General features: G+C 40.3%; 1 protein-coding gene across 1 annotated transcript; it reads right to left on the bottom strand.

Annotated features, from left to right (window-relative positions):
* Positions 1-1,052: 1,052 nt before the first annotated feature.
* Positions 1,053-22,602, bottom strand: sfxn5a (sideroflexin 5a). Its single transcript, XM_072365275.1, has 14 exons — positions 22,447-22,602; positions 20,508-20,576; positions 18,892-18,969; positions 18,649-18,675; positions 17,160-17,214; positions 16,586-16,611; positions 16,367-16,420; positions 15,736-15,792; positions 15,595-15,660; positions 13,846-13,936; positions 11,389-11,504; positions 11,171-11,256; positions 6,091-6,208; positions 1,053-3,451 (listed from the first exon to the last, which is right to left on the bottom strand). The coding sequence occupies exons 1-14, from the start codon at positions 22,492-22,494 to the stop codon at positions 3,374-3,376; spliced, it is 969 nt and encodes a 322-aa protein (XP_072221376.1). The 5' UTR covers positions 22,495-22,602; the 3' UTR covers positions 1,053-3,373.
* Positions 22,603-23,477: the final 875 nt, after the last annotated feature.

Genomic DNA, 23,477 nt, shown 5'->3' with positions numbered 1-23,477 from the left:
TTTTTACAAACTCGAACAATACGTCAGACATCTGGAGGTGCACAGGGGTCACATGGCTTGTTTTGAGTTCCCAGGATATCCTATACTCATTGCAGGTGCAAATGCAGCCTAAAAGGACATCCCGATTCACTATCTAAACAAACACCACCAAAAGTGTTTTGTGGCTCACTCACAGTCACAGCTTTTATAAGTTCTTGACAAGAGGGTCGGGTTTAGGCCGGTCACATTGCGGTTCGGCAAAAGGTTGGCACAGTTATTAACGAGATGCACGTTTTTCTTGTCTGTTAGGACAACAATTAAGTGGAAAATCACGCTCGTCTCCCTAAACGCCATGTCTCTCCTGTTGTTTGAGTCAGCAGACAGGAGACTGGGAGCAGGAATCCAGAGTAAACAACAGGAATCTCTCCAGAGGATCCGAGTATTGTGAGGCGGGGGAAGGAGGCGGCAGGTCCCTGCTGCTATAGCTGTAGCAAAGGTGTCAGAAAACCCAATGGAACGCAAATGGGTTTTATCGCTGCTATCTGATCACTTGGTTTCTGTGGGATGAGTGAAGCCTTCCACAAATGAGATGTTTTAATGCAGGTTGAAAAAAAAATCCCCGTTGAGTGATAAGTCATGCAGTGCAGTCCGCTCTGCTATGCACTACAAATCAAAATATAGAGGGGAAAAAAGTAAGAGCTCCTCTTACAAGGCACTGTTCCAAAGAGATGCTGACAATTGAAGTGCAGAGCACCAAAGATCCAGTGATGTTAGTGTCTGACCAAGTGCGATTCGTAACAATAAAAACAAAATAGAGATCAGATTTGTTTGTTTGTCTCACTGTGGTTGCGTGCCATAACTGTCACCCAGCATCTTCCACCCACCCTGCAAGTGGCCTCTTGTTGAATTACGCTTTAGTGCAACCTGCCCTGCTCTGTTCCCCCGGCAACCGTGCAAACAAACTTATCACACAGATCATGAAGAAAGACAAAGCACTTATATAAACCAAGTGACATTAGACAAACACGACACCTGCACCCACAAACTGGAGGAAAAAAACAGTAGAACACAGATCGATTAAAAAAAATCATTTTATTATTCATAGTAATCACAAAAAAATGGACGTCACTGAAACATTTTTTTCAGAAGCCTGATTGTTAATATCTTACAGTGTGGACAGTGATTCTAGGTAGTAAAGAAACAGTGTCTCGATTTAAACCGATAGTGAAGTGTAATAAATCAGTCAGTTGGAGGACTGATGATAATGATAATGTTCATCTTTTAAACAGAAACACTGTTTTCAGGACCATCCTCTATATTCTGTCCATTTGGGTGGGTGGGGAACAAGCAGGTGAGTCCACAGATTTGTTGCTATGGCGTAAGACAGTTGCTTTGTCCAAATTCAACAAAGTGTCTCCGTTTGTTCCTGTACCATTTACAGCGTAAAATTCTAAATACTTCCAAAGACAGCTCGCTAGCTTCCTCCATTTCTATAGCAATGCAGAAAAGACAACATGGGGAACGTCAGCTTCATTAACCGAGAGGTTATCGGCGGGTGCATTAGGCCGAGCTGATGCTACCGTGTCCTCTGCTCAATCACAAGGCAAACTACATCTATCTGATGCGTCCATCTACACAGCCTGTGGTCGGAAGCATTTACAGACTGTGATTTATTCTTTAAAATGGGGTACAGATGTTCACAATCTCCCCACTTTCAAACAGATGTTCAAACTTTGAAAAAATAAATGACAGCCCTATTCCAACAGTGGTTGCTTCAAAAGTCAAAACCTTAGATTTTCTTTATTCCACAATGCTGTAGTTTCACTTTACAGGACAATAGATTGTATAAAAGAAGTGAATGTAGCCAGCATGACTTCACAGGTTGGTTTGTGCACTGTTGCACCTCAGCAGTTGCCATCTTGGTTTGTCCCAAACCAGAAGTGACCAAGAGAATGAAGCTGAGAAGCGCCGTTTTAAAGCTGAGTGGACAATAATCTGCACGTTTACTGTTGCACAATAAAGGTTCAAAGGCTTACATGACTTATTTCCTGACAGAGATGTCGCTTAAGTTATAACGAGGGTGTTTAACATCCTGCCGACTATCATGACGATGACATTCAGCATCTCGCTACATCACAATGTATGTGTGTGATACTATTTATTTAGCTTCAAAGGCTTAACACGAGAAAGGAGAGGATTGTGGGAGGTGTTTTTCACGGACCTCCGTGTTGGTGAGCTGAGTTTAAGACTTATCCCACATAAAGATTTTCATTCCAATTTCACTTTTCCACTTTCTGCTAAAATACATGGTCAGGTTTAAATGTTACAAAATACAATGCCAGGCCCCAAGACAAAAGAAAACAACAGAACTCATAGCATTAGCTTATGGCAATAATAATCATTTAATTACGGCACACGTTAGCTGTGGCATTGTTTCAATAAGTTTATGCTTAAGCTTTTGTTCCAGTTCCAATGTCAGAGAATGCAGCAGAACCATCTGCAATGTCACTGTGTGTACAGCTCATAATGTTAGCCGCGCAAAACTAAAGAAAAATTCCCATAGGAATGGAATGACAGTGAAGACAGCAAAGGGTTTCTTATGCCTATATTTTATGCAACAGAGCAATTTTGACTCGTATACCACCAGCCCTACAATTAACATTCCTTCAACAAAAAAAAACGACTTATACAACCAGCCCCTATAACCGTCAGAGAGCCCCTGAACTGTTGGATCTGAAAATGACTCATAATTACTTCAAAGAACAATTGACTAACTAAATATATCATAAGAGAAGCTGATGTTTTTTGTCTGTTGGCGGTAGTGCCACGTCTGTGGCATTATACTTTAAGTCACCTCCACATTGGATTTCACTCTGACAGTAAGACTATGTCCATCTGTTATATATAACAGGTGTTTAAGGTGTACAAAGGAGTTGGGAACATCTGTGTGAAACACATTTGATTAATTCATCATTTTGAATGGATCTGGAGTTTACTGTCTGCTCATTGTGAAAAAGACAACAGACAATCCTGCGAGTTAGCTAACAGAAGTTGTCAGCATAACAAAGCTGTTATGTCTTCTCTATTGGTAAGAGTGACCAGAACCAGCCTGTTCTGCCATAAAACTTTGAATGTGTCACTTGTTTGGCATTTCTTCCTTGGTAAGTGTCCTTGTTGTTATGTTGCTAATACATTTGAGCTCTTATGCCGTACATTTTCCTGTCACCCTTAAAGTTTATTTAATGACCATTATCTATGCACTAATGTGCGTCTTCAGCATCAGCTGTCTGTAAACGTATGTTACCTCCTCCACACCCTCTCTCTGGCAGCTTCAGACGGTTCAACCCATGATGAGCAGCGGGTTCTTCCTCACTTGAATGTCGAAAGAGATCTCTCACAGTCCTTTATTGTATGTCACAATCTTGCAATCTGTTGCCATAGTGATCTCTGGCTCTAACTGATTCACACTGATCTGTGGGAATCAAAGCAGAACAAAAAGGTCAACAGTTCAGATGCAAATATTTGGCACAAGCTATCAGATTTATATATTGTATGTGTGTTATACGCATGTGTTAAAATATCATGCACGACTTGCAAGATTTTAAACAATTTTCAATGTAACCGAACCATTCTTAAAGGTTTTTAAATGTTCTCAATTTAGCGCTAATGTGCAAAAAGAGACAATTTGGCAGATTAAAGTCTAATTTGAGGTTTGCATCTCTTAATATTTGAACCAGGACAGATGGCTGTTGGAGTTGGAGGCAGAATCCTAATCAGACATCTTGCTAGGTGTGAAATATGGAAGTGGGACAAATTGAGTAGGCGGGGGATCGAGGGGGAGGAGGGCATTCATGTTGCTTATTGGGGAGTTTTTCCTTTTTTTTTTCCCTTTCATGTGCCATCCTTGCGAAAGTGCAAAAAGGACTTGTGATGGAAAAACAGGCCAGTCCATGGAACGGGAGGCAGCTTTTCACAGGACTGTTGGCGGCACATATGTCTGAAGTTTTTTGCCATATGGCTGTCTGAGCTATTTCCAGTGGTAATTAAATCATAAACATTTTAAAGCCAGAACTGGTTGGCTTGTGTCAGCAAGTCACCTGGCACAGAGACAACGAAGACAGGGAGATGGAGAAAAAAACAAATTCTTGCCATAGCCATTTAATGAGCAGGATGACACATACTGAGGCACTAAGGCTAAAGTTAGATCTCAGCCCGCTAGCCTGGATGGCATCGGTGGCAGTGAATAAAGGCTGTGAACAGATCCTAACAGCGCAGGTTACGTCTCAGAGGGCTACGACTCATTAGGAGGAGGTTCATTGGGAAACACTGAAGAGGTCAGGAGACCTCAATCAGAAACAACAGTCACAGAAACTGTCATGGCAGAACTGAGCAAAGCAGATATTCAGTGCAGCCAGGATTTACATGTTTTCCTTTCAAGATTTTTTGTTTCAACATTCATTTTCAGTCCAGTCCTTATACCTGACCGTTTTAAAATACACAGATCAAGTTCCCATTTCTTTAGTTGCATCGATCAAAAATGTCAAAAACAACACAGTTTGACAAGCACAAAACAGTATTTTTGCACCAACAACATTATTCTCAGAGATATTAGCAGAAGGGACGGCATTTGCCAACATGGTGTGCAGTGTGTCCTTAAAAAAGAAAAATGAGGAAACTGGACAAGTGGAGGACAAAAGAAGAAGAGTCAGATCTAAAAAACTATCTGCAGCAGATGAACGATATCTGAAATGATGTCCTTAAGAAAGAGGTAGTTGATTCATCTACTGTTCACTGAAGCCTCATCAGAAATGGTCTCCATGGAAGGGTGGCTGTCAAGAAGCCGTTCTTAAGGAAGGGAAACAGGGAGAAAAGGCTGAGCTATGCCAAATGACCAGTGACGTGCGGTGAGGTTCATGGCTGGTGAGGCACTGACTCTATCAGAATCAGATTTACAAATACATGAATTCGACATTATTATTATTCACAATTTGACAGCAAGGGCTGGCTAAATTCGTAGCAGCGGAGCCTGTGCTTTGATCATTTCTATGAAATGCCAACTCCTGTTTGGCAAAGAAGCAGCTGGCGTTGATGAGATCCTTCAAAATCTCTCGGTTCTCCATTGTGGATGCTGATGTTCAGTCTCCGCTGTTCATCCAAAGCCAAGTCGATCCTGGAGATCCCAAAAGTTTTTAGTGTGATCTGGCTTTGAATGTGAGTGGTAGACTGCTCATGTTTGCTGAGGCTTCTCTGCAAATTCTTCATGTCACAATATCCCATCTGAGTCCAGACATTGTCACAGGTTGAGAAAAGCTGGACATCCACACAGCCAGTCTTTTCGTGTGTTTGAAAATAGCGGGTAATCTTCTGTCCCGTATTCTGAAAGCAAACCCTTCAGCCGTTGTAAGATCACTGAGCTCTGCCTCCCCTGCCTCTCCTGACTGAACATCACTGCAAATGACACAATAGCATGACTGAAAACCTGTGGCAATAGGTTATGGAGGGATGAATCCTCCCCAGAGCCCGGACCTCAACATTATTGAAGCAGTGTGGGATCATCTGACAGAGAACGGAACAAAAGGCAGCCCACATCCAAAGAAGAGCTTTGGGATGTCCTTCAAGAAGCCTGGAGAACTATTCCTGAAGACTACTTTAACAAATTACCCAACAGATTGTGTGTAAGGATTCAGATTATGTATAAGGTTAAAGATGTTCATGGTAAATTTGGGCTTTGAAACTCATTAGAATTGTACAAATAACAATGTTTGCCTTTTGTATTGCATTTCTATTGAAGTTTGAACACGTTTCAATACATTTCTGCACCGATTTCCTGTTTTCCTGGCAGTGTAGGTTAACATATAGGCTTTAAAACTAAGGAAAGTTTGAACCTTTTCTCAGCTCATGAACATGTTTCCATTTGCTCTTTAGTATCTGACAGCTCATCAAAAGAAAGAATGATGTCAAAAGCTGTATGTTTGAAATCATGTGAATTTCAATACTTTCACCAAAACATTTTAGGGGAAAACTCCTATGCATTATTAAAGTATGTTTTATAGGAATATGGTCGAAAAAAAACAAACTTTCGTCAAGAGGAACAATTTTGTAAGAAAATACCTGAGACATCTGCGGGAAGAGGCTGATGGCGAGAGGCAGAGCCAAGCCAAAAGCAGCAAGACACACCAGACTGTGAAAAGGCAGTATGAGCCTCCGATGTCTCTGCAGCAGAGGGAGCCTGGTGGGAGGCGGACAGTGAGCTCTTTTACATGACCGAAAGTCAGGTTATAAAACATATGAGCCGCTGTAATTCTGACGGCACTGGTTGAAAGATTTATCTTCCAAGGTAAACGGCAGACTTTTTACTACAGGTGAGAAGGCAGCACAGTTCAATACAGGATGGGCTACATATACAGAGGCTACAGCAACAGTACAACAAACTGAATTCGGCTAAGTTAAGATGACTCTGACAAGGTATGTCTTTTAGAAAAGCAGTGAGAAAAGCAACATTTAGAGACATTTACAGGTAACCCCACAGAGAAACATTGCTTTACACAGATAAACAATATTTCATATCACAACAACCTGACTCCCACAAACAGAAATAGATGACCCTTTATATCTGTACCTAACGACAAAGTGTCAGTGTTAAATTTCATTTGGATCAGCAGGTTCAGATCGAGCTTTTGATTGGAAATACTTTTGAGAAACAAAGTTCATTATTTGTACACTTACAGGCGCAGGATCAGCGCTCATATTGACTAGAAATAACACCGGACGTCACAGAAATATACTTTTAAAAAGGAGGAGTTAAGGATGCTGGGCGAGTTTAAGTGTATTAAAGTATTTTGTGTACTTGAGGAAGGCTTCCACAGGCATTTCCGTGTGTGTGTATGCATGTGTATAGTATGTAATTCCATTTGATGTATGGACTACGCTTCTAAGTTCAACAAGAGAATTTCACAGTAGCAATTGGAAAAGTTCAATTTAACAGGTTTTCCAGACAGTTTTATGGAATATGTGCTTGGCATTAGATGTCAGAATGACACTAACACCAGTGGTAACCAGTAAAAAGGTGGAAATTCTATTTCGGAGAGGTTGGTTTGCCTGGTTCGTCATTTTTGTGAAACAATGTGAACTACTACATCTGCACTACACATATCTACAGTTTTCACCTGAATGTGTTCAAAATGTTGTAATCGATTTGACTGTCAAGCTAGAAATTTTTTCAGACAGAGTCTGGAAGGGGGAAATTATAGTGCACCTCATGGATATCACAGGGATTCCTGTCAGAATTAATGGGCTTCGGTTGACTCACGTAGGAACACACAGGTATCTGGAAACAAGGCGTTAAAACATGAACAGCCTTCCAGTAACGCTTCCAGTCACTGTTACATCAGACAGTTACACGGATCATGTTACAAAGACCGCAGACACTGACAATCTGCAGAAAAGACATTTTAGAGACAAAGTAAGTAAATAACTGTCATGTGGCGTAGAAATCACAGTGTAAGGCGTTCTCTGAAAGGGCTACGGCATTTATGAGGTCAGAGTTTTTTTCTAAGATTCTGACTGCTCAGAAGTACCTCACACGACCCCACTGCAGAAAAATGAAATGTCAATTTAAGAGTATGTTTTACAAACCAGCAGTAACAATCTAAATAAAGATTAAGGACATTTCATAAATCTGTCTCCAGAAACACATTCTCTCCTCCCTCCTCAGAGTCCTCCAAAGGATAATCTCCTATTCAGTGTGTGGGACAGCGAACTCAGCAGGAGCTTGAGAAAGAGCCGCCCCATCTCTCCTCCACCAGTGACGCCCCCCCCCCACCCCCCAATAACAAGGAGAGCTACTGTCTAATGAGGGAGCTCATTAACACATATGGTTGCCATGGTTTAATTAGGCTACACACACACACACACACACACATCTTGGAGGAGTGCATTTAAAAGCAAAAATAAAAGTTGTGAAGCATTATGAGATGCAAGTGGCAAGGTAACATAGGGTAGTCTGTTTAAGAACCTTTAAATCGGGTTTAAAAAAAAAGATATTATGAAAATAAATGACAACTTCATATCAAACTGTTTGCATTTACATGCTGTCAGTAACCTGACTGAAGACAAAATTCTGGTTGAGATTTGTTTTTATCTTTATCTTAACACCTCGATTAAAGCCTCGCTTCACTGTTACCCACAGCTAAAAACCCACAGATATTCATGGAATTGAAGATGTAATCAAATTTGGTGCTTTTTCTCCCTCCTGTTTGTTTGGTTATGTAGCCTTGTGCAACCTGTGATTGCTTTTGAGAATGGAAACAAATTCAAAACTAATTGTTTAGAATTTCTCCACTGACCAAAGAAATAAAACACTTGTAGAAACAGCACAGGAGAATTTGAAAAAAAAAACAGGAGGTATGGCTTTGTTATGACTTTAAAATATACAGTAGAGATACTTTACTTGTTCAGTTATTCTTCTTCTTGTTTACAGGGGTGTAAGAACTTTGCAAGTGTGCAAAAAATTACGTAAATGTAGTCATCAGAGGGTGTTCGTGCAGCAGACACTGTCACAGGATGATCATACCGCTGCCCAGAAATGCACATGCTCCTGTTACAGTGGCAGCATGGAGGACCACGGTTCAGTACACTTACATCTACAGACATTGGTGTGAGACAATATTCAAGTCTGCACGCTGCAACATGCAGGGTACACGGGTGCACCGCCACAGCCTTGCACATCGACCTGTATAAATTAACAGCCATTTAGGAGTCCAAAGCACATGCATTTCAATGCACAATGTGCAGCTGCATCAAAGCTTCAAAATCGTGAGTATGTAAAAAAAAAGACTGAGGCTGTGCAGTTGATCATGTAGTGATACCACACATTATCATGGCCAAAAGCATTCACAATAACTCTATAATCACACTATCAATATAAGACGTGGGAAAAAAAATATTGCTATCAGACTAATTCCCCTTTTCTCTGTTTCTCTGAAATGCCTTTGGAGACGGCTTACGGTAAAGAAATAAAAAAAAAAGAAGTAAAAACATTCACTTCACGGGCAACAGCTCTGGTGGACATTCCTGCAGTCAGCAAGCCAATTGCACGCTCCCTCAAAACTTGCGACATCTGTGGCATTGTACTGTGGAATAAAACTGCACATTTCAGAGTGGTCTAAGGCGCACCTGTGCAATGATCGTGCTGTCTAATCAGCATCTTGACCTGCTACACCTGTGAGGTGGGATGGATTATCTCAGCAAAGGAGAAGTGCTCACTAACACAGATTTAGACAGATCTGTGAACAATATTTGACAGAAATAGATCTATTGTGTGTGTGGAAGATGTTTTAGATCTTTGAGTTCAGCTCATGAAAAATGGGAGCAAAAACAAAAGTGTTGCGTTTATATTTTTGTTCAGTGTAGTATAAAACAACAGAGTTGGGTGTTTGTTTTATACATGCTGTCAAAAACATTTTTGGTCCCAATTTAAGTTACCTGGGTATGTGGACTGAAATGGACAAATGTAGCTTCCATGGGTGTGCATGAGAACAGAACTGGCTGTCAGTGCACTAAATGTGTTCTCAGCAGTGTAATCCATCATTGAGGGGCCACCTGGGGACCCATCTCTGTCCCCTTGTTCTTGCTCCATTGAGTGTCAGTGAAGGCAGGCTGACATAAAGAATAGCTGAGCACCACTCATATGCAAGCATAGTCAACCACGCAGCTCCCTGCTAACTCTAGCTCACAAAGACACACACACACAAGCACTCCCTTATTCTGTAACACCCTGTTCAGTCATTCAGCTGCTAGGAATCCCAAACACACCTGGGCAGCCGGCTGCGCTGCCTGAGCCCGCCCCCTCAGAGCGGTCGGGACAAGTGCTGTCAGGGAGTTAGAGACGGCTGCATTCCTCAGCACACCACAGGCGCAGTGAGGCCATCGATCACAGGATGTCCGTATAAACACGTCGCATCATTAAGACATCATTACAGTCACATCATGTGACACTGAATTTCAGTGGTGGGGAGGGTTCACCTGACAGCGGGGGCTCATCAAACCGTAGCAGTTTTTTGGTTTTTTTCTACAAGTGAATCTGAGAATCACAAGCGTTCATATTAAGAATAATGAATTTATTTAATGTCATTCAATTAGGACACAGGTCCAGCACTTCATACGCACAACTTTCAACATTTGTTTTACTGCCATTACATCATAATTACTTTGTTTAAAAAAAAAAGAAAAAAGTTTGATACAAATAATGATTCGTTCTATATATGAGAAAATAGGCTGTTTGCCAATTTTTGTTAGAAAAACAACTCTTGGCCAATTAAATACACATCACACAATTCATTGACAGTAATGTGTCAGCAGCAGCGACAACAGTGCTTAAAACAGAAAATGAGTCAACATCCCCAGCACAGCCACAGAAGCTTAGGACGAAAGTAAAAAAAGAGAAAAACAGAAAACTACACATTCTTTATAAGCAAGGAAGTGCTCAGGATTTCTTTTCTAAAGCTTTTTTCTTCTGTTTTCTTGTTCACTTATCTATTCATTTGTGAAGGGTTACTGAGGGGCTCAAATGACTTATTTCATATGTTTTGGTGTTAAGTGTTTCTATTTCCATCCAGTTTTAGGCTTACAAACTCCACAGTAACGAGTACACTGACACATTGTAGGTAGGAAATCCCGCGGACACACCGAACACGCTCAAATAACTTTTCAGCTACAATCATCCAATTCTTTTTGGTTGAATTCTAAATTTTGCTTCTTATTCAGTTTCCTAAAACTAACCAATAAATAACAGAATAAAATTAAACGAGTTGTATTTTGCCCATTTCAAACAAGTAGACACAATTTTGAGACATACTCGTGTCAAAATGCCACATAAAGACTGTACAGCACTCCCCCTTTTTAACCGTCCATCGACAGTTCTTTTCATTGCAAATTGTTTTGGGGTGTGCAGTGAGCAACTTGACTCTGCATCGCCCCCTCTCTTCTGCTGGGTGTGTCTCCTCTGAAATCAGTGTACAGCTTTGCTCTGCCAAATGTGATTTTTGGACCCAAATCGCACTCACACAGAACGTTAGGTAACTGGCCAGAGAACTCACACTAGCACACACAGCAAACCCAGCTCAAACAGCCACCAAACAAATTAGTAGAAAAATAATTGTCTGTCCCCTTTAAATGAAATAAAGTGTCTTACTTTTCCACTACAGCCATGATCAAAGGAGGAAGCATCAGGATAGGCATGGGCAGGACCACTCTGGTTAGGGCTGTCTCCAAAAGTGCCTGTCATGGGAATCATGACTCATCATTTACATTTTAAACTGTAGAGAATTTAGGAACATCATAGTCTGTGTTGATGAGTATTGACAAAACAGCATGATAAACACACATGTTTTTAAGAGTTATTCGACATACATGCCTGGCAGCCACTCTTGATGTCCCCACCACTTTCCCATTATTGTCAAGCACACTGATGCCCTCTGACAGCTCAGAGTGTCTCATGAGCACCACGTTGCAGACATTTGCGCTCGCTGTGAAGAGCAAAGAATATTTTCAATATTTTCTTTGGAAGGTTTTAAAATAAATTAAAAATTAAAAAAGGTATTTTCCATGACCTCAGCAGCACATCGTCAAGTTTCAAGTTGACACAAAACAAACGGATTGACAGACTACTAAATTTGTCATTTAGAGGTTGCAAAGCAGCAAAAAAGTCTGCCTTTGATCATTAAATATAAGTTTGTGACTACAAAACGACGACTGAGTACAACGCTGAGTACAATGGCAATAAAAACAGAACGCAGTGATTTGCAAATCTCATAGATCAACACATCAAATACTAAAAGTGAGACATTTTACTATTTCATGAAAAATGGTCACTCATCTTTAATTCAGTGGTAGCAACACGTATACAAATGATTGAAGAATATGTTGCTGGAATAAAGAGCAGTAAAGTACTCTCAGCATGAGGACACAAAAGCATAGATTACCGTTTCCTACTAATAACATTTAAAGTCACAGTATTGGACCTAAAGTGTGTTTTGAAAGGTAATAAAGACAAACTTTTTAAAAATGCGCTCTCGTGACATCTTTTGATGATTATCATCAGAACACGATTGACAGTCTGATGAAACTGTCAGCAGATAGTTAATAGCAGATAGTTAATCCTTACCAATCCACCCCTCTAAAAGGCAATGACCCCTTACTTGCTCACAGACCCAATAAAGTGCATCACTGCTGTCATTTGCATCATAATTCCCAAAACAGATTGCCATGGCCGAGTGCGACTTGATAACAAACGACAGCCAATAGTGGACAACAAAAGCAAGGTGGCTGGCAGGCTGACAAACAGCGGTGTGGTTCCCCCCCTGATTTATTCACGAAAACCAAAATGAACACAAATGTATGTTAATGTAGATAGGCCTTTCTTCTTGACTCTAATAGGAATAAGAAAAACTCATTTTAGAGAGTTTAGTGGTTGTGCCTCAAGCCTTTTTAATTTAAGACAACAGCATTCAGAGTTATCTTTCCTGAGGCCCGCAGGGACGGCCGGTCGCTTTGTGAGGGGAATTTAATTGACTGAGCAAACAGCTCCTATTACCTACAAGGGATTTTTTTTCTTTTTTTTAATCCAGGCCAATTAACCAAAGGATAGATACAATGATTTTGGCAAGGCATGACAAAAGCTATAGCAAAAAGATCAAATTCTCAAAAACATGTTTGTAATTACACTAATAAATACATCAGAGTAATTAGACATTTTTGATAATTGCAAAATCTGCACAGCTTAACGCTGACACGTGGTTGTAATTTGTAATTATTTGAAATAATTACATTTATATACGCTAATTACATGTGATAACCAGCGGTACATTTGTGGAAATACAACCAAGAAATTTCTCACATAATTAATTCCTAAATATCACAAATAATGACAAATATTTTCTAAAGAAAACTAATTAATTATACCCCATATTTCTGCTCACATGAATTTCCCTCCAGTTAAGGTCTTTATAATTTAATTGAATGACAGGCCGCCACTTGATTAGGTTATTACAAATAAATCTAGCCTTAAGTAAGCAAACAAAATCAAACGGATGAAAATTTAAACAGCACTTTGCTTTCCCCTCGCTTCAATTAGCTATTTTAATTACCTTTTTTATGGGCCCACAAAAACAACAACAGCAACAACAATGCACAAACTGAAGGCAGGTAAATGAGGCCTTGACATAGACGCCACTTTAGGGGTAATTATCCAATTTGTTTGTGGCAGCAGAGTTCCAACGAGCAGCCAATTACCAGGCAAAGGCTACGCTGCAGAAACCTGTTGATTTAATTAGAAGAGCCGGTATGGTAAGGGAAAGGGAGTCAAGCGGGGGTGGGGCAGGGAGGAGGCAGGCAAACAATTTAATTATGAGCCAGCAGCCCCGGGGCATTCTGGGACACGAGTTTATACCCCTGGGTGTGATTGTGTTTGTGGGAGAGTGGCATGAAAATCAGCTTTGTGGCTCCACACACGTCTGACAAAGCAAGCTCTCAGCACGTCTCTAACCCTGCAGAGACGACGACGGACTGTGAGGAGCAGGATGAAACTCAATTTCTCAATCTTGGCTTTCACACAGAGAAATATTGAGATCACTACACCAAAAAGAGGTGAGGATAAGAAGGAGCTTATGCCCGACATCGTGCTGACAGACAGACAGAAATATTATGTGTCCGGCTTCAGAAATACTGTAGAGATAATTAGTCCATTATGATTATTCAAAATATTTTACAAAAGAAATTAAAAAAAACAGTTTGATTGAAAGGGCAAATATGTTATAATACTTGGTTTCTGCTTAACTCATAAAGAGTGTGACAGCTTTTGGAACTTACCCACAGCAGGAAAGGGGATGAACCTCTGAACCAAAAGCCTGGTGGTTGAACTGAAGCGATTTGCTTTCTGCACTAAAACGTTCAGCCCAACCTGAAGATAAAGCACCTGATTTAAAACAACATCAATGATACACACTGAATATTCAGAAAACTTTAAACGGTGGAAAACCAAACTTTGTACAAAACACTTGTCGAACTCTGCTTTATTTAAATGACGAAGGGTACATGCGCTCAGATAACACACCGACGCGCCACTTCAGCCTCTTGCTCTCCTCGGCACAGCAGGGGTCGTCACCAGAATGGATGCTTAATTGGAGAGCTCCTGCCCACCTCCCGGCCCGTCGTTCCTCCCACCAGACTCCCCGTGATTTTTTTCTGTGCTTGCTGTCGTCCTCAGGCCTGAGGCCATCAGCCGGATGACGCCCAGCAGGACCAGTAATTGGCTCGCTTTGAGCTTCTTGTCCATGCTCAGGGTTGCCAGACAGGTGTGAGAACGAGCTTAACAATCTTTTAAAATTTGAGTCTTTGATGACATGAAAGTAAGAAAAACCGATGAAGGAATCTTTAGGGGTTCATGGTGAATTCTGACATTCAACTTCTTTAGATTACAATATTAAATATCTGGTGTTGCACCTGATGCTGTGAAGATAATCTGAACTGATATTTACTGCTAAAGTCAGATGAAAAAAATGAAGGTAGTCGCATCCAGTTTGATTCAGAGGATGCAAGTCAGCTGAGGTGCATTTGAGTTTTAAAGAGTTGACATAGCAGATCAGTAAAGTGTCAACGCAGCCGCCATATTTATAAGGAGGAAGTCACGCCTCCTGCTTCATCGATGTTGATGGAGGCTGATCTATTTACACATTTATGAACATCACAACTCTATGAATTCTCAAGTGATTTTCAAACTGTTTGAATTGTTACAAATGGCCATTATTCTGATAAAAGTAGGAGTTCTGAAATGTTCTATTGTATTCTTTTTTTCAAACTATGTGTGACACAGTAATGTTTAGAATTTTTTAAATAAACATTCATTTACATATTAAACCCCATTTCAAACAAACTATACTACTTATGTGCAGGGACGTGTAAACAGCAAAAAAATAAAGGACTTAATGCTGTTCGTATAAGAGAGATGAAGAATTCAAATGTATCTTCAGTACATTCACCTACACTAGGGTGAGCAGCATATGAACTACGCCTGGTAATATATTGAACCATAATCCAAAACCAGATAAGGAGCAGACAACTGATAGATAAATAATATGATGGATTTATCCATAATCATATAATTAAATTATAAAAGGTACAAATGTGAACTTAGCACATTATTAAAGGACGGGAATAACAATGACATAACATCAGAGGAGTAGCTGTGGTGCAAATGGAAGGTGGGAAAAGCGCTGTCTGACCGAATATCTATTTTAAAACATCAGAACATGCATCGGGACATCACCTTCATTTCTTGGCTCAAAAGAATAATTGCTTCCTGATTCAAATCTTAAAATAAACATGTTTGAAAAGGTAAAATACTGCAATAGATCTTTCACTTGTAAAGTGCTATTTCCTGTGGTTTTGAGTGCAACACAAAAGTCAGGGATTTTCTCTGCAATCTGGTCAGAACCCAGAGTTGAAACCCACGAGCAAGATGGTGGCTGAAGAGACGATTTTCTGACATGTCACATGGCGTCTCTGGGTTGCACATTTCTTGTATTCTAAGTGATGACATCAGTTATCATGGGCACTCACAGCAATAGACACAGCACTGGTCACCGCTCCAGCATATCCTTGGAGGAATTTGGAAACTGGAGCAGACTAAAAGAACACCAGAGAGGAAGATTAATAAGATTAAAAACAAATAAAAGAGGACTTTTGTTCCAGGTGCTGTACCTTGGAGGCATTGCGGTTGCAGTAGTTAACACAGGCATTGTGACTCTGGTTCAACCACTGAAAGAAGAAAAAATGGTGAAAAGACGAGGAGCTTCATAGTGAAGCATATTACATTTAGCTACTGTAACATCTCACATGGGAGTTTTGAAACTCTCCTGGATGAAAGGAGACATTTTTCAAATTTACCCTTCTGCAAGACAGTTTGAAGCTTCTTCTCAGTCTGACAAACTGACTGATTACTTCAGAGAGTCATGGTTATCAGAAACACAACCCACAGGACAAAGCGTACCGCTGTCCTCTCGTGTTGTAATAGTTGTACGACATTTAAAAAAACCTGCTTCAAATGACAACTTTTACACATAAAACCTGCATTACTAATATTTGTCTCATATCCTTTCTGTGCAAATAAAACTCTTTAGCTTCAGTTGTCCTTTTCGTACCTTAAAAGTCATATATTTGCATTTCTTAAGCTGCTATTTCATTGGCTAACAGGACTGCAGATTGAAACTGGCGGGCTAAAAACCAACATTCACAAGAATACTGATTGTGAGCATCATCTTTTTAAATGAATTAACAGATTGGCACCGTTAATATTATTAGGACGGTCTGAGTTGTACTGTTCAAGAAATACCTGCCAGAAGATAGTTGAGACCAGCGTTTGATGTGGGAGGAGGAGGCCAACAATCTGCACGGACAGGAAATAAAAACCTCATTAAAACAAATACAAAACACACTTTGCTGTGAGCTTTGTCTGTGCTTAATAGATAAGCACAGACTTAAGTCTTTTCATACTTATTAGATATGTAAACATTTTATTTAGATTTCTAAAATGTATGTAAGTAAATCTTACCACTGGTGTGCCAAATGGGATAAAACCTGTTAAAAGACAGTCAGTATCATCATTCTTATCATCTCATGCTTGTAGATACAGTTATTCAAATTACTCTGCTGCCAGTCAAGTATTTCTAAAGCCTCGTTTTCTAATATTTCATGGTTATCTCTGAGTGTGTGCAGCTTAGGCAGAGCCTTGGCTTCTGCCTTGTGCCCATCGTTCTGACACAAAGAGGATGTTGGTCCTGACAGGTTAATCGCGCCTATCTATTTCTCCTTTAGTGTGCCCCGGTTCGCTTCTACTCCCACCCACCCATTGTCACTTCAAGGTCATTCACACAGAAAAGTCGCTTTAAAACTAAAGCAAAATACTGATGTTTGCGTCGTCAGAAACCCAGAGAACTTCTCTGTCACCATAGGGGAGAGGTTTTAATCAGCACCCAGCTGAGTGTGACCTTTTCGAGGCCTGAGACAACCTGAAGAGCCCTGTTGAGCCATGACAGTTCCCAGGGAGAACAACGCCTCCATGTTGGACCACATAACAAGCCCCCAGATCCCACGTCCCCCGAGACTTCCACAACGAGCTACTCTACCTGACATCCGAAAGGGCATGAGGATCTTCTCCCCTGTGTCAGGGTGGATAATGGCCTGTAAAAAGAGCACAATGATTTGAATCAAATGATAATGAGTACAAAAAGATAACTAGATAACCAGAATTCATAAAATCTTTATTACAGGGAAGCTACTGTAAACAAGGTACCAGATACATTAGAAACAAACTGAAGTGACATAGTGCAACTATAACCAGTGTAACACTTAGCTGATTCAGTTTATGAAACACATCAAACCACATGACCAATACTGTGTGGGTCCCACAACACATAAGAAAGAGTTATTTATTTATTCATTTGTTCATCTATGTTACTTTGATCAAGCTCCACAATGTCAGCAGCAGATACCATAAGTCCTGCAGGACGGTGGGTAGGTTGTACATGCGGGCTACAATTACCATGTGATCAGAGGCAGTGTTCAGGTAGGTGTCGGCTGGGAAATGAAACTCAGTTCCAAAGACTAATTGATAAAAAAAAAAAAATCCTATGGTTACAAAAACCAGCTGTTTGAGTTTGAATGACCAGACTAAAGATATTTTTGCTCTCTAAACATTAGCTTTCTCCTTTTTTTTTCTTTACTTTTTGGAAACAAAACTAAGAACTGATTAGAATCAGAATTGAGAAAAAGAACTGAAATCAGAACAGATACATTTTAGCAGTATTTGATGGTTTTGTACAGATTCCTACAGAGACAGACCTGCTTGTGCCCCCTCCTGCTCTTCTGTTTTTCAAACACACCATTCGCACAAGTAACAACAATCCGGAGTCGCACAAATGTCCAAAACGAACGTAGCACCACATCAAATTTGATCAGTAACACAAACTTAGCTTCATAACCCCACCAATGGCTTGCCTTCTTCCCAGTTTGCACCATGCTGCCATATTTTTCCAAGGTCAGCAACACACGCATGCACACACACACAAATCACTGTGATGTAAAAGCAATCATGATTACTTCTCCATGGTCTTATTGTTCTTATCAGAATAGAACATGTCCACCAAAAAGAAAAAAGAATTGCATTAACCCATCCTCTTTACATATCCGCCCTATCCAATTCTGGGTCACTGGCGGGCTGAGGGGCTATCTCAGGTCAGGGTAAGTCAGACAGGGCAACAGACATACGAAGAACTGTGCACACATAAACATTTAGTCAGTTTAGAATCACCAATTAACCGGTGGCGGTCGGAGGAAACTAGAGTAGCCAGAGAGAGGTCATGCAAGCAGAGAGAACATGCAAACTCCACACAGAAAGGTGCCAGCCAGGATTAGAAACGGGAAACTTCTTGCTGTGAGGGGACAGTGCTAACCAACACCACCGTGTAGCCCAAATTCAAATGTAGGTTCGAACTACTGATATTTCTGTCATTTTTCTTACAATTATAGACTCCAACCTAAACTGTACCAACTGTAATTAATCAGATTATTGTAAACTGTAAACTATTGTAAACCCAGAGCAAACAAACATCATACCTGCTTTATCTTCTGAGCTTTCCACAGCTGTCAAATCAAAAATAAAGAAAAGAGATTTTCATTTTCTGAACACTGAACAGTGTGAAAATGTATTTTCTAAATGTCAGCTGATGATTCAGAGGTAATGCGCTTTGAAGCTGCCATATATGCACAGTATGTTTTATGAGTTTAACATGTGTCCCCCATCGTGTTTTATCGAGAAGATTCACTTGACTGATCCTAATGAGGCTTGTGAGAGTTTACCTGAGCGTCTGTCACTCCTGGAGGCAGAGCTCCTTGTCTGAAACGGTCAAGCAGCCCAACACACTCCAGCAGCTGTGTCTGGTGTGACAGGAGATAAAGGACATGGAAAACGAAGCCAGGGAGATTTACATTGGAGCAGATTAGGAATCTGTGTTTCTCTTCCACTAAGTAAGCGACACAGATGAGAGTGTGATGCAAAAAATTATTCATGCAGATTTTCATTTGACAAATGAGTTTCCTAAAAAGGTAATGAGCGTTTTTCCTGTGGCGTGATCGCTGTCTAATGCTGAGTAAAAACACAAAGTCATGTGGGCCAAATTGCTCTAATGAGCTTTCCAACTATGTGTGTGTAGCAGTGCAAAGTGTGTAAATGAGGTCAATGTGGGTGTGTGTGTAAGTGTGTAAATCATGGCCTTCCCTGCTCTACTCTCATCATCAGGGGCAAGTTGAGGCATACCTAGCCCAGCAAGGTGCAAAGCTAGTGTTGGGTAGTGTGTGTGTGTGTGTGTGTGTGTGCGCGAACAAGAGAGTATGCACCTCTCACAGTTGCCCCATCTGTCCACAGCCCATCACATCCCAGGAGCTACCTCGGCTATTACCCTCACCAAAGAGCTCACTAACAGCTTCATTACCCAGAGAGCCCAAGCTCTGATGACTCCATGGAACATTTTACCATAACACACCCGAGACCGGTAGAAATGTTGCCAACAAGCAGAGCAGCCTGACGTTTAAAGATGGCAGCTTGCCATACAAAGGTCATACACAGTTTTGGCCAATAAATTAGTCTTGTTAAACAGGGAAAATCAAAGTAAAACATTTAAATATGCAGGACTGAATATACGTTGTAGTCATTCTGCCTTTTCAGTTGTACAGATTTTGCCTTACACTTTTACTCCATCATCGGATTTGACCGCATCAATGTACATACATGTGAAAAAGAAAGTACAACTTTGTTCCTTTCAAAAGGACATAAAAAAGGGCATGTGGTACTGATCCGCCTATTCAAATGAGGTAAATCCAACCTCAGCTGAACAACAATACCGTATCATTATCAATTCAACAAAAACTAAGCCATACAACAAAAGCAGTGTGTTGAAAGGAAATTCATTAGTGCTTCCACAGAGATTGACAGGGTAAGCACCTTATCAGTTTACAGTCACCATCAACTGATCATCATCCAGTGTGAGCACATCTATAAAAGCAAAAAGATTATTCAAAAGTGGAAAAAAATTCAAGACAGCTGTCCATATTCCCAGGAGTGGACGTCCCAGCACAGCAGCAAGTCTGAAAAGGAAAAGAATCAAGGTGCTGCAATGGTCCGATCAAAGTCCAGACCTCAGCCTGAGGAGATGCTGTGGTGGGAACATACGTGGGCCAAAATTCCTCCACGATGTTTTACTTGTTTTATTTCACACACATTACTTGTGCGATTTGGCTCGTTTCTTTTTCTTTCTTACTTTAATTCCGACATGGCGTAAATATGTCGTGTTGCATTCATCATTTTAAGTGCAGACCATATTATCTTTTTATTACGCACTGGCACATAGGCCCTTGGAAATGAAACATGGTGCTCTCCCTTGTTCACATTCCTCTTGTTAAGTTCTCAGTTTGCGTACCTCTGTCACAAAGAGTGTGCGGGGGTCAATCACATCCAGGAAGTGCCTGAACCGTCCAAAAAATGTGTCCTAGAGAGGCAGGAAACATGTAAAATTAACTGACAAAAAAGTTTATTAATCAAACATTAATTCTGACACCAAACATGTTAATCTAATCTAAACACCAATACCAGTAACAACTAAATGTAAGCTATTAACTGCACCTTGCAGGTTTAGTAAAGTTCCACAGAAACATATGACGAGAGACGAATAACTTGAGAAGATGTAACTTTCCATCTACTTAACAGGTGACATCAGTCTAATTTGTGCTTAAGTACAAGCAACCGAACCAGATTCTGGATTGTTTTTTGAAGCAAAGAGATGCAGGGATTCCAGCTGTCTCCCAGCAAAAGGCAATATTAGAGCCTGCCAGCTGTTTTAACACAGCAGGTGGGGCCTCCTCATTAATGCCTCAGGCAAACTGTTTCCTATCTACATCTTTTAGAGCCCCAAATCCACTCACGCCGAATGCAATTAATTCCTGTAATGACTGCGCCAGAAATACCTTTCGATCATTTATTCATAGTCGAGCATAAGGAATAATTTTGAGATACAGCAGCACGCCGGGAAGCCTTGACAGATACACATCCCTCCCCAGCTTGAGTCTAATTACACTTATTGCTAATTTGGATGGAAATCTGGTATCTAACTCATCGCTGCACCTTGGCACTTACTAAACATATGGATGCTTGATAAAAACATAGCACGGGAAAAGCATTTTAAATCTGTTCAATTGAGTTATTCATCAGTGCCGTTTAAATGGACCAGTTTGAGTTGACACTGGTGAGTGGTGGAAGATGGGGTATCAACAATGATGATATCACAACTATCTTAGAAAGAAATATACAAATATATAGAAACATTTCCTAATTCAAACAAAGCCAAAGCCAGGCCTACGATCTGATAAGATAAGATAGGCCAACAATCTGTGGCATTTCATTTGTAAAACTACAATTCATTTGTAAAACTACAATTTAAGTTATGGCAAATATAATTGCTGTATTTGCCATAACTTAATTCAATAAAAGGTTATTCTCGCAGTTTATTGATTCATTTTCATAAAGTTTAAGTCAAAACTCAGAGCAAATTCCACTCAAATGTTGGTTGGGATGATCTCAATCTACTGAACCCCCCCAGCTGATGCCTTGCTTGTTCAGAAATGCTTTTTCATTATTTTAGTTTAGTTTAGTTTTGTCATTATTGGCAGGCTGATGGCCTAAATGTACCGATGTGTAGTGCCGATGTTGAAAACGATTCAAGAAGGAGCGGGGAAATCTTTCTCAAGAACAGGGTCTTTTACGTTGAGGTTCAAAGGAAAGTGTATTTTCATTTATTTTTAAAAATATATTTTATTTTACTTGCTCAAGAGAATTTAGTAAAAGGGCTGCTGATTTAGCAAAATTAGTTTTAGTCAGCTGCAACAATGGGCTAACTAACCTTAAACTATCAAATTAGTTCAGCCAGACAATATCGCCTTTTTCCCGAAAGCTCGTGTATGTTTAGGCTCTTAATACATATCTTTTTGAACGCCAGTTACAATCGACATCAAAGACGACCATTGGTTCCTCCTCGCGCGCTGCGTTCAAAGTCTAACTTTGTTGTTCACCTTTTACTTGACACTGGAGTCAGATCGTAGCGGCGCTGTCGCTCTCAAATAGAGAAAACGTGACATTTAACAACCGTATATTGTTTGTGCTGTATTTCGTAGGCAAAGTTTGGATTAAATTTGTATGAGAGTTTGCTGCCTCATAGACAAACTACCTCAAATAAATGTGTTTCAACCAGTTTTAAGAATAGATAACCGTATGTATTGGCACTCTAATACTAGAAGTTTAGAGTGCAGACTTTTTCTGATTGTTCTGCTGCAGGCCTTGGTCAAATATAAAAAATATAAATGTACCTGGTTGAAACGAGACTTGCCATACTGGAAGGTCGGATATTCAGACATGCTGCTGCAAATGCAAACAAAACACCAACAACCAACACAAATCTATTCTTCTCGGAGATTATAAAACACTTTTCTTTCACCTGCAGTTGTATGGCTGCTCGGCTATCAGTGAGCCGTCACTGGTCAGGTTGCATCATGGGAAATGTATTTCTTTCCACGCCGTTTTGCCCTAACATGCTAGGGTTTCCGTTGTTACGGGCGACTACATTTCCCTGGAGAACATGGTTTATTTTCAAGGTCTTTAGAAGAGAGGTTAAAAGTGGAAAGTTGAGAGTTGCAGATCATGAGTTTTGCAACATTAACATGTTCCACCGCACCAATATGTGTCTGAACTTTTAGAGGAAAACATAGACCCCTAGTGGTGGTTCAGCACTAAACTCAGCAGTGGTTCAGAAGATAAATATGCTATGTAATATTGAACCAAACTCCAAATTTTCTGCACATATCCCCACACAACACATACATAAATAAATAAAAGCATTATTGTCAGGTTCCCTGCACTTAGTAGATTTATTTTACATATAGATTAATTGCATGTGTCTGTGTTACTTCCAAGAGAGCAAAGGATTTTTGGTGTTCGAGTGTTCTCAGTGTTCTCATCTGCAGTTTTCTCATGTGCAACGTTTGTTCTTAAATTACGGTGTTGACTTGGGCTGAGTGTGGCTGCCTAGACCTTAGATTTAAAACCAGACATGACTTAAATGTGCATTTTCTTTATCACATGGCCCTCAACTTTTTGCCCCAACTCGTGTCAAAGCTGGCTTGTGGCATTTGTGTCGCATCTAGCCAGTGCAACACACTCCATAACCCAAGTGAGGCACATAACACTTGCCAGAGCAGTAACTGGGCAAGAAAGCCAAAAGTAGGTGAAATTTGCCCTCTTATCTGGGATTAAGGCTGTAGCCACTAAATGAACATTCATTATATTTTTGCTGAAGATAAATTGTCACTTTCGAAGCTAACAGTGCTGTACATTTCAAGCT

The sequence above is a fragment of the Leuresthes tenuis genome, unplaced genomic scaffold (assembly GCF_036924035.1).
Source record: "Leuresthes tenuis unplaced genomic scaffold, fLeuTen1.0.hap1 SCAF_15, whole genome shotgun sequence".
Taxonomy (NCBI): domain Eukaryota; kingdom Metazoa; phylum Chordata; class Actinopteri; order Atheriniformes; family Atherinopsidae; genus Leuresthes; species Leuresthes tenuis.
Note: the sequence above shows the minus strand (reverse complement) of the source record. Positions and strands in the feature narration are given on the sequence as shown.